At 40.8% G+C, this 11,337-nt stretch overlaps 1 protein-coding gene across 1 annotated transcript; it reads right to left on the bottom strand.

Annotated features, from left to right (window-relative positions):
- Positions 1-988: 988 nt before the first annotated feature.
- LOC132145186 (serine/threonine-protein kinase SBK1-like) lies at positions 989-10,278 on the bottom strand. Its single transcript, XM_059555994.1, has 4 exons — positions 10,028-10,278; positions 8,316-8,460; positions 7,963-8,165; positions 989-1,839 (listed from the first exon to the last, which is right to left on the bottom strand). The coding sequence occupies exons 1-4, from the start codon at positions 10,031-10,033 to the stop codon at positions 1,171-1,173; spliced, it is 1,023 nt and encodes a 340-aa protein (XP_059411977.1). The 5' UTR covers positions 10,034-10,278; the 3' UTR covers positions 989-1,170.
- Positions 10,279-11,337: the final 1,059 nt, after the last annotated feature.

Genomic DNA, 11,337 nt, shown 5'->3' on the forward strand with positions numbered 1-11,337 from the left:
TCAATACAAAGTACGCTGATTTTGGACGTGCATCCTCGGTAGTTCAGACTTTGTGCGTTTGACTCGGGAGTGTGATGTCCGCGGAGACGCAAATCCGGTAATTCTGCAAACAGCAGCGTGCTTGATAACTTCAGTCAGCTCGCCTTGGCTACTGCAATTTTCCTCTCTGTATATTTACAATAAAACGAAATAGGATATCAAATACCACTGCCTCCTTTCGTTTTCATTTACAACATAACAGCTGCAGAAATGTACTTAGTTCAGGGATATGTATGTATATATATATATATATATATATATATATATATATATACTGTATATATACAGCCATTACAATGAAACAAAATATTATATAAATTTGCCTTTTTTTTTTTTTCATTTTAACATAGATTAATTGAATACAGACCAAAGATAACCTCTTAGATTTACCCAAAACTAATTATGTTTTATGTTTAACCACTAAAGAGACATCAAAGCCAGCGGAACATAGCAGAAGGTTTAGCCGAGGTGAGGCTGCTTCTCGGCGGATAGATGATCACTTAGCTCTCGCTCATCGCGTGGAGCTCTCGTCTCCGAGATCGGCAAAACATATTTTTAAATAGGCACTGTCTTTATAAATAAACCACAGATTTGAGTTTTAAACAACTACATTCTCGCCTGAAATACTTTTAAAATTACATTTCATGACACAATAACAGTAATATTTTGAAAATGATCCGAATAAATGGTGGTTGAACTCAACCAATGCTGCGTGAACTCAACCAATCAGCATGTTTAGTGCCCAAGTCCCGCCCCCGATAGTTCCAGAACTTTGACAAAGTACCACCTCGCTAGTAGGGACTTTCTGAGGGGCATTTTTTACCCAGAACTTTATTAAGTTCCTTGTTCCTGCGGTGGAAACGCACCGAGTACCACGCCAAAGTCCCTAGTTCCTGGGTAAAGTTCCTGCGGTGGAAACGCGGCATTGGTAAATCTGGCCCTTAGTGTTTACAGCTAAGATCTAGTGGTCACTTAGGAAAACAAACTCTCAGCTAATAATGCATATATGTAGGATGCACAGCAGGCTTATGATTAAAACTACTATCAGAACTACTTCTAAAAGGTGATAGCAATTGTTCCCACCAGTGAATGACAAACTACTTATCTCGGTCCTGCCTTTCTTTCGATGCATCACCCACTGACATCCTTGTCCAATAGCCAGGCTCCTCCCAGATATCTTTCCACCTCATCTGGCCTGCCACGAAGCCTGAACTGTGGGTGGAGCAGGGACCTAAGAAGACAAGCCGCAAGAGGAGTGAATGCCGCAAACTGTGGTGCCATCTGTTGGAAGTTTTCAGGCTGATCTGATCCTCTCTCCTGTGATGGTGATCCTTCCCAATTGGTCCATTGTAGATAGCATTTATATGCAGTGTTGTCTGAAACAGTCTCAGACCATGGAAGGCTCCCCATTAGCATGGCGTAGATTAGAATGCCTAATGCCCAGCTGTCTGTAGTGGGATCCACAGACACCAACATCCTGTGAGTCTTTCCAGAGTCGCCTTTTTGCTTGTTTCCATTTTTGTCCATCCCCAAGTTACCCAAATGGTTCTCTTGGTTCTTCCATGCCATCTCAGACTCAGGTGTGCAGTAAGGGGAGCTGTACCACACGCATGGTACCCTGGTGCCTTTAGCCTTCACCATGCCAAAATCACCAAGTTTTACCCAAAGACACTCACGGTCACACAGGAAGATGTTTTCCGGCTTGACATCACGGTGGACAAAGCCAAGGGAATGGAGGTGAGAGAGGGCACCGCTGATCTGGGAAGCCACTCCTTGGGCATGGCTCTCTTCAAGACCAACCTGCGATTGAAGAAATCAGTTTAGACAAGAGGTGTCCAGTCCTGCTCCTTGGGTGCCTGGCGTTTAGCTCTAGCCTGCCCCAACACACTTGTCTGAAAGTTTCTAGTAATTCTAAAGACCTTGTTAAGATGGTTGAGGTGTGTTTTATTAGGACTTAAAGAGATGAAAAATGAAAATTTTATGTGTATCTGCTTAGCCCCCAGGGGATCCAAGATGTAGGTGACTTTTTGTCAGTAGAACACAAACTGAGATTATTAACTCTCACTGTTGCAGTCTGTCAGTCCTATAATGTCAGTGGATGGGTATCATGGCTTTGAGCATCATAAAACATACACAAACAAAACCAAATTAAACCCTGTGGCTCTTGATGATACATTGATGTGTAAAGACAGAAAATGTTCGGTCTGGACCACTTGAGAGATAGGTGGCGGTAATGTACTTATGAGTCTGTGGTCCACCGTAAAGCAAGAAAAAGAAGACGACGTCTTGCACAGACTGAAGAAAAAGATGCGAAAGCGCTCAAGACAGTTCAGACAATGCGGTGAAAATCAGAGGTCAAAAAATGATAAATAAATACTGCACAGACTGATCATTCTGTGTCTTTACTCATCAGTGTATCATCACAAGCACCAGGTTTTAATTTGGTTTTGTTTGTGTATGTTTTATGATGCCCAAAGCCTTGATTCCCATCCAGTGACATTATAGGACTGACAGACTACAATGGTTTGAGTTAAAAAAAAATCTCCATTGTGTTCTACTGAAGAAACAAATTCACCTACATCTTGGATACCCTGGGTGTAAGCAGATACACATTTTAGGTTGAACTATCCCTTTAGCTCTGCAGGATTGTGGCCCTACAGGATCAGGACTGGACCATCCTGATGTTTTTAGAATCTAACACTCGTATGCAAGTTCGGTCTTAGAGAGCCTATAGCTGCAGTTTTCAGCTCTGGCCCTTGAGGTCCACTTTTCCCTGCAGAGTTTAGCTCCAGCCTTAATCAAACACACTTGAACAAGCTAATCAATAGTGCTGTAGTCAAGTCCAGCTTTGTCGAGTCCAAGTCAAGTCCAAGACCAGGACTAGTCGAGGCCGAGTCCAAAGAGGTTCGAGCCCAAGTCAAGACCGAGTCCAAATGAGACAAAAAAAGGATCCTCTTCAAGACCACATACTTAACAACTGATAATGTATGTGATGGGAGAGACAGCATGTCTCCTATTCTAAGAAAATAATTGTATTATTATTTGTTATGATCAAAAAGCATGTGCAAAGTAACAACTCTGTAGGACAGGGGTCTCCAAACTATATCCTGGTGGACCAATGCCCTGCAGAGTTTAACTATGGCTGGCCTTAACACACCTATCTGGAAGTTAGGAAGAGAAGAATCAGCCGAGCAACAGAGAAGGACAGCAGTTTGTAAATGTTTTGCCTTGTTTTCTCATTAGACTACTGTGTGATTGTCATTGCTAGGAAAGTTTGGTTTAAATTGTGTGTCTTACCCTGGTAAATATGTGCTGAAAGTGGCGCTTGGTTTTGTGTTTGCCTATTGTGGGACTGCCCAGTTTCGGTCTGCCAAAAAGTGAGGCGTGGCCAAAGCCAGTGAAAGTACTTAATTAGCTGTTTTGGAAGCCCTTGTCAGAAGAAACAGCCGAGAGACTTGGATCAAACCTGAAGACACTGCCACTCCCGCAGCCTTCTCCACTAATTTCACTTGTTCTCACACTCCTCGTACCACTGGGAGGGGTGGAGGTACTGGTCTCCTTATATCAAAGGAATGGAAATTTGATCTTCAGCCATCACCTACAGGTAACGGTTCATTTGAATCACATGTCATTACTGTAACCCACCCTGTTAAAATCCACTTTGTGCTCATTTATTGTCCCCCAGGTCAATTGGGAAACTTCTTGGAGGAGTTGGATGTGCTGCTATCAAACATTTCAGAAGATGGGACTCCTCTTGTGCTGCTTGGTGACTTCAACATCCACCTAGATAAACCCCAGGCTACTGACTTCAAAACTCTGCTCGCCTCATTTGATCTCAAGCCAGTGTCTACTACAGCGACTCACAAATCAGGTAACCAACTGGACCTCATCTACACGCGTTGTTGCTCTGTGGACAACTCTTCAGTTGCTCCACTGCACATCTCAGACCACTTCCTCATTACTGCTAACCTAGTACTTACTCCTGAAGTGGCACACACTCCAACGCATGTCACCTTTCGACGGAACCTACGCTCACTCTCTCCATCTCGCCTATCTTCTGTGGTTTCATCCTCGCTTCCTGCACTCTCTCAGTTTTCAGCTCCGGACACGAACAGTGCTACGGACACTCTTTGCTCCACTTTAACCTCTTGCTTGGACAACTTTTGCCCACTGTCGTCTAGACCAGCACTCACCACCCAGTCTGCCCCCTGGCTGACTGAGGTTCTCCATGAACATCGCTCTAAACTCAGGGCTGCAGAGAGAAAATGGCATAAATCAAGAAACTCTACCGACCTCTGTGTCTATCAGTCTCTCCTCTCTTCCTTTTCTGCAAATGTCTTCACTGCTAAAACGTCCTACTACCACAACAAAATTAACAGCTGTTGTGACACTTGGACACTCTTCAAAACTTTCTCTTCTCTTCTTAATCTGCATCCACCACTTCCTCCATCGACTCTTACAGTGGACGACTTTGCAGTTTTCTTCACAAATAAGACAAGAACCATCAGTGACCAATTCTCCACACCGTAGACTGAGGATAATTTCACAATGACAGATGCACACTCTTTCTCCTCCTTCTCTCCACTCTGAGATGGACGTTTCCAAACTTATCCTGTCCAGTCATCCTACTACTTCAGTTAATTACTGTACCAGGGGGAGTTCCGCAGATTACAGGCCCTGCCGCTTTAAGAGCTGTGTGGGAAAGTAATCTTTCCTATACTCTGCAGCTGTCTTGTGGAATGGTTTATCTTTAAACCTTAAACTGTTGAGCTCTTCCTATTATCATTTTAAATCTTCAATAAAAATTGGTTATTAAACTTATAAAGAGAGGGGGGGGGAGCAAATAGAAATCCTTGAAGTAGTAGGAATACTGTATTGTATGCTTGTGTGTCTGCTTGTATTTTGGGAATTTAGTCCTTATTTCATTTTTTTATTGTGTTTTTTTTGTTTATTTGTATTTTTATGCCCCCTTTCTTCATTGTCCTCAATGTTGTTAGTACATGTACTGTTACTCCTCTTCCATCTTAAGGATCACAATGGAAACAAGCCTATGGGCTTTTTGTGTTTTTATCATTTTGAACACTTCTTGTTGATTGTTGTTGTTCAATAAAGTATTCAATCAATCAATACTTGTCCACTTGATCCGATCCCCACTCACCTCCTTCAAGCGATCTCTTCTTCAGTCATACCTTCACTTACTCATATTATCAACTTCTCTCTTCACTCTAGTACATTTCCCTCAGCATTTAGGCAGGCTCGGGTAAGCCCACTGCTTAAGAAATCATCTCTAAATCCAGCGCTTATAGAAAACTACATACGGGTATCCCTTCTGCCATTCATTGCAAAGACACTTGAGCGAGCTGTGTTCAACCAGCTTTCTATGTTCCTTGTACAGAACAACCTCCTGGACAGCAACCAATCTGGATTCAAAAGTGGCCACTCAACGGAAACTGCCCTGCTATCTGTTACTGAAGCCCTGCGACTGGCAAAAGCAGCTTCAAAATCCTCGGTACTCATCTTACTTGACCAGTCTGCTGCTTTTGACACTGTTAATCACCAGATTTTCCTGTCCACCCTCAGAAAGATGGGCATCTCTGGAACCACACTGCTGTGGTTGAAGTCCTACCTCTCTGATAGATCCTTCAGCGTGTCTTAGAGGGGTGATGTTTCTAAGTCACAACATCTTGCTACTGGGGTTCCTCAAGGCTCAGTACTTGGACCACTTCTCTTCTCCATCTACATGATGTCATTAGGATCTGTCATTCAGAAGCATGGCTTTTCTTATCACTGCTACGCTGATGACACACAACTCTAGTTCTCATTTCAACCAGATGACCCGATGGTAGCTGCTCGCATTTCAGCCTGTCTGAGTGACATTTCTAGCTGGATGAATGACTATCACCTTCAGCTCAACCTTACGAAGACAGAACTCCTGGTGATTCCAGCTCACCCATTGTTTCATCACAACTTCTCTATACAGCTGGGTTCATAAACCATAACTCCTTCCAGGACAGCCAGAAACTTAGGAGTTGCGATGGATCATCAGTTAAGCTTCACAGACCACATTGCTACAACGACCCGGTCCTGCAGATTTTCCCAATACAACGTTAGGAAGATTAGACCTTTTCTATCAGAGCAAGCCATCCAACTTCTTCTCCAAGCTCTTGTTCTCTCCAGTTATCTCCAGGATTACTATTGTAATGCTCTCCTGGCGGGCCTTCCTGCATGTACTATCAAGCCTCTGCAATTGATCCAGAATGCAGCAGCCAGGGTTGTCTTCAATGAGCCAAAAAAAGCTCGCGTTAATCCTCTTCTCATCAGGTTACACTGGCTACCAGTAACCGCTTGCATCACATTCAAGGTACTATTGCTTGCCTACAAGATGACCACTGACACGGCACCAACATACCTAAACTCACTGGTTAAATCTTATGTGCCCTCCAGAAGTTTGCGCTCTGCAAGTGAACGACGCCTTGTGGTGCCATCCCAAAAAAGTTCTAAATCACTTTTTCCTGGACTGTGCCCAGCTGGTGGAATGACCTCCCAATTCGTACAGCTTTTTAAATGAGTTCAAATGAGTCTTTACTCATTTTCAAGAAACATCTAAAGACTCATCTTTTTCGCCAGCACTTAACCAACTAATACTAGCACTTTTCCTTTTCATGTCTTTTATATTTATAAAAAAAAAAAACTTGCTATGCGTTCTGTACTAGACTAACCGAGACTTGTCATGGCACTTGTATACTGTTTTTGTTCTCTTGTTGACCTGACTGCTTAGGTGTAGACGTAAATAAAACAATCTAACAGGTAGAAATTTTAATTAGAAATGTCTAAACTTTTCAGAACGCAGCAAGTGCATCACTGGTCATGTGACAAGAATAAACGAATCGGCTTAATCCTTTCCCATAACAAAAAGCTAAGCCAAGTTGGAGAAACAGCTGATCATAACTGTACAAGGATAGCCATTTTTAAATTCATTCATTAGCAGAGCTACAGCAAGGGATTTTTTATGCTGGAAATCCATTTATCCTTTGCTGAAACATCTGCGTCTTCATGGAGAGCAGGTAATGGTTGCCCTAGCAACAGCAGATGCCACGGGAGTTCAGGCTACAGAGTGCTTTGGAAAAAAGGAGAAAGTGGCGCGCCTAGCGTTTTCCACAAGTTTCCAGTCGCGACATGCAAATGTGGTTTTGTTTTGAAGGATAATTTTTTTTTGTCGGACTTGGTCGAGACCAAAAAGAACATTTGGCGAGTCCAATGACCAAGTCCGAGACAAGTCAGAGTGCAAACACCAACGAGTCCGAGACAAGTCCGAGATGATAGAAAAATGTCTAGAGTCCGAGACCGGACTAGAGTACTACAGTACTAATCAAGGTCTTCAGAATCAGTAAAAAGTTACAAGCAGGTTTGAGCAAAGGTTGTAGCTAAACTGCAAGAAAGTTGACTTTGAGGGCCAGAGTTGAAAACCCCTGGCCTAAAGGCAGGTGAGTGTTTTTTTCAGGGTTGGAGCTAACCTCTACAGGACAGCAGCTCTCTAGTACCGAACTTGCTTACCCCTGATCTAACACAGTAATTTCAGGTCTTGGAGTCTCTTCTAATGATCTTATGAGTTGAATCGGGTGTATTTGTAATGTATAAGAGACATTCAACATTTGCAATAATCGGGATATAGGCTCAGAAACCACTGATTCAAACCTGGGCTGTGTAATCCTGCTCCTTGAGGGCTAGTATCCTGCAGAGTTTAGTTTTGGTTTTTGGTTCCAATGAAACACACCTGATCCAGCTAATCAGGTTTCTTCAGTATTGATAGAAACATCCAGACAAGTGTACTGGGGCAGACTGGATCTAAACCCTGCAGGATGTTAGTCCTCAAGGAGCCATCATCATTAAGAAGTATGAAACTGATGTCAAACTTTTACCAACCTCAGGAACGATGACATCATATAGGTCGCCATAAAGGCAAGGTTGCTGGGCGAACACATAGTGAGTAGGAGTGGAGAAAGCGATGCCTAAAGCTGAGGTAAGTGAGGGGTGGGTGCAGAAGGCCAAAGACAGGTTATATTCCCTCAGAAAGGACAGTAGAGATGTGTCGTCTCTCAGGAAGAATTTAAGGGCCATTGGAGTTCCTAGATTCCATGGAGATTAGGAAGAATAATGGAGATATTGTCAAAAGGAAAGGAAGAAGGAAGTAGTATGCAGTAATCTAGCACAATTCCCAGAAATGCGATTATAGCATGGATAAGATCAGATAAGAGAAAAAAAGCAACATAACTTACCTCTCTTCTTGTGCACTGCTAATTTGACTTTCCCATATGAACCCTCTCCAAGAAGTTTAATAACTTGGAAGTGATCTAAAGGCTCCAATGATTCTAGAGACTGAGCCTTTAAGTGACAGAGCTCATCCAGAAGTCTTGTGGCAGTCTGTAAGAAGCAAAACTAGGGTGTCAGGGTTGCAGATGGACATGACAAACATTCAACAGCTAATGTAATTTGAGGGAGAATTTGCATGCCTCATTTTCCACTTTGTTTCAAAGACACTAAATTAGATGACATTAGATGCAAAAAGTCTTAATTGGCATGGAACCCATGCTTTTTGTTGTTGTTTTCAACCTTTTTGGGGTATGTCAAACAAGGTTTCACTAACTGTCAAATACCACAAAATACCTTGTTTAAAGTAAACAGGATCTGGCTGGATCAAAGATAAACTGCTGGGATCTGTCACTGCATACTATAATAAGGTTGCTACAGCAAAAGGGGGATTTGGGCCTCAGTTCTGAGGATTGGCTATTCTGTCAACACATCTTAACTGTCCCCAGACAGCGTTGCTGAGCTTCATAGGATTAAGTGTTCTGTTCAGTAATAGTATTGGTAACTGATCAACATTTATTCATGTAGCATGTTTGAATGTCATGCATAATTTGTATTTGAACTGGATGTAGTTTCAATATTTTTTTTTGTCTGTTTTTAGACTGTGTAAGCTTTGGTGTCCCTAAAGGAGAAGGTTGCACTCTTTATTAAAGCAGCAGTTCAGGATGATGGGGGACGTGTTGCATAAGAGGGATAAGGTGCACCTGTTGGGCATCAGTTGTGTGAGGACAGACAGCTCGCCAGAAGCTGTGTGTGGTTAACCCCTTGTCAAGAACAGCGATTTGGGCAGCACATAGAAGTTCTTTGGGATTAGTTGTGAATGTTGTAAATCACTGAATTACATAACTTATTCTAAAAACCCTTTCAGGTATGTGCTAGAATTAGTTACAAATGTAGTCTGACCTTATGTTTTGCACATTATAAACTTCGTTAAACCTTATTTTAAGCTCTTCTAGATTGTAGAACTAAATGACCTCCATTTGAAATTTTATTCTAAAATATGCATTCTTATTAGCATTTATTAGATTTTGTAGGTTCAGTAATTTCACTTTAATGGCAATGAATAGGTTCTTTTCATTGCCATTAAAGTGAAATAAATGAACATAAATATAGGAGCCTGTCAAAAAAATTTATTTTAGAAGACAATTTCAGACAGCGCTTAGAGGCTTTTGCATCTGAACTCTTCATATATACCCAATTTGTGTTTTATATCTCGTAATTGCAACTGTTTCTCTTAATTGTGACATTTTCTCATATAGTTTTGCAAATACTTTTTCTCGTTTAAAATTTTTTCACAATTACCTTTTTTAATCTTAATAAAGAACATCTCAAAAAATAACATTATAAAATACATTAATATACAAAACATTATACTATTTCGTAATATAAAATGCTTACTGTATTGTTGATCATATACAGTACATGCCTTGGTGAGTGTAAGAGACTTCTTTCTGAAACACTGAATAATCTTACTAATCTTCTGAATGGCAGTGTACATAATATGGCCTATGGCATCAGCCTGTGTGTTATTTTAAATTACATTGCATGCTATATAAATTATTTTACAATTTGTGTATAATCCATTTAGAAGAGACCTTTTGAAAGAAATGAAAAGACTTACTGTCATGTTCGATGCTGTTGAGGGCTGAAAGTGAATTCAGAGGTGCAGTTCTCTATTGGTCAGTTGTTCCATAAACTGGGTACTGAAAGCTGCAGTTCAAATGGGCAACAGCAGGTCAGCCAGTCATAAATCAATTTACAGATACTGATTATTTTGCTTCTGAGTGCATATCCTGATTTCTACTGAATCTGTCCTCTGCCTTATATAGTTCAATAGTATCTCTGTACTCTCAGTCTCTCATTCTCTCTCTCTCTCTCTCTCTCTTTCTCTCTCTCTCTCTGTCTATCCAAATTTCCCAGTATGCCCACTCACATGGTCTCGTTACCATTACCCCTCCTTTTGAATGTTATGGTGTTCATTGCTGACTGTATGTTTTTGTAGGGTTTGTGTTACAGGCAATTTGTTAGTATACTGGCTATTAACCCCCCAGCCTTTTCTCAGTTCTTCTCTCACATTTTGTACCTTCTACAGCATGTTTATCAAAAACCTTTTGTTTCATTAGGGCTGTTAATGTAACAAAAATTAGAATATCAGATTTAAATGCAGTTGATTTGATCAATCAGCATACTGTATCATGGAAATCGATTGATAGCCCTTTATACTCATGCATCATGGATCTGACAAATGTATTCTGATGCTGGCCAGCATTTCTCTCTGAGTGAGCATGACAAATCCAACAGCTGTGAGAGTGTGGTACACAGAATGCTTATATCGCAGATCTCTCTTTCTGCAGGACGTGCCAAATCCTGACTTTTCAGCTTTTTAAACTCTCTCACACACAGTCATAGGACATATCCTATATCCATATCCTATTCCGTATTCTGCAGAGTTTGGTATTAGTCATCATGACAAAGATTTTGACATTCATGGCTGATTACACTATTACTGGCGATTTTTTAACTGTCTGGATCTAGTTTAGCTCAACTATCTGTGAAAATGCTCAGCCAGACGGGGCAGGAAAATGATTTACAAACCTACAAATAAGTCACACAAGGATTTTTTTTAGGTACAAATATTACAATCCAAATATAACCAATTATGTACAGAACATCAAAAATGATGTGATGACGGTTGGATTGTTTTATTAAAGGTTCAGTTGTTGCTGAAGCAATTCAACAGTTGAAAAAAAAGAAGCTGTGAATGTTTGATGTAAATTCATTTTATTGAAAGAAAAATGACAAAAACAAATAAATAATAAAAAAGTATAAATAAAATAAATATATAGATATATATAAAAAAGTATGAAAAATAAACAACATCCAGGAGAGCATTTACATCCATCTCAATGGGCTTGTAAAGGTAAATCAGAG

The sequence above is a fragment of the Carassius carassius genome, chromosome 8, assembly GCF_963082965.1.
Source record: "Carassius carassius chromosome 8, fCarCar2.1, whole genome shotgun sequence".
Lineage (NCBI taxonomy): Eukaryota > Metazoa > Chordata > Actinopteri > Cypriniformes > Cyprinidae > Carassius > Carassius carassius.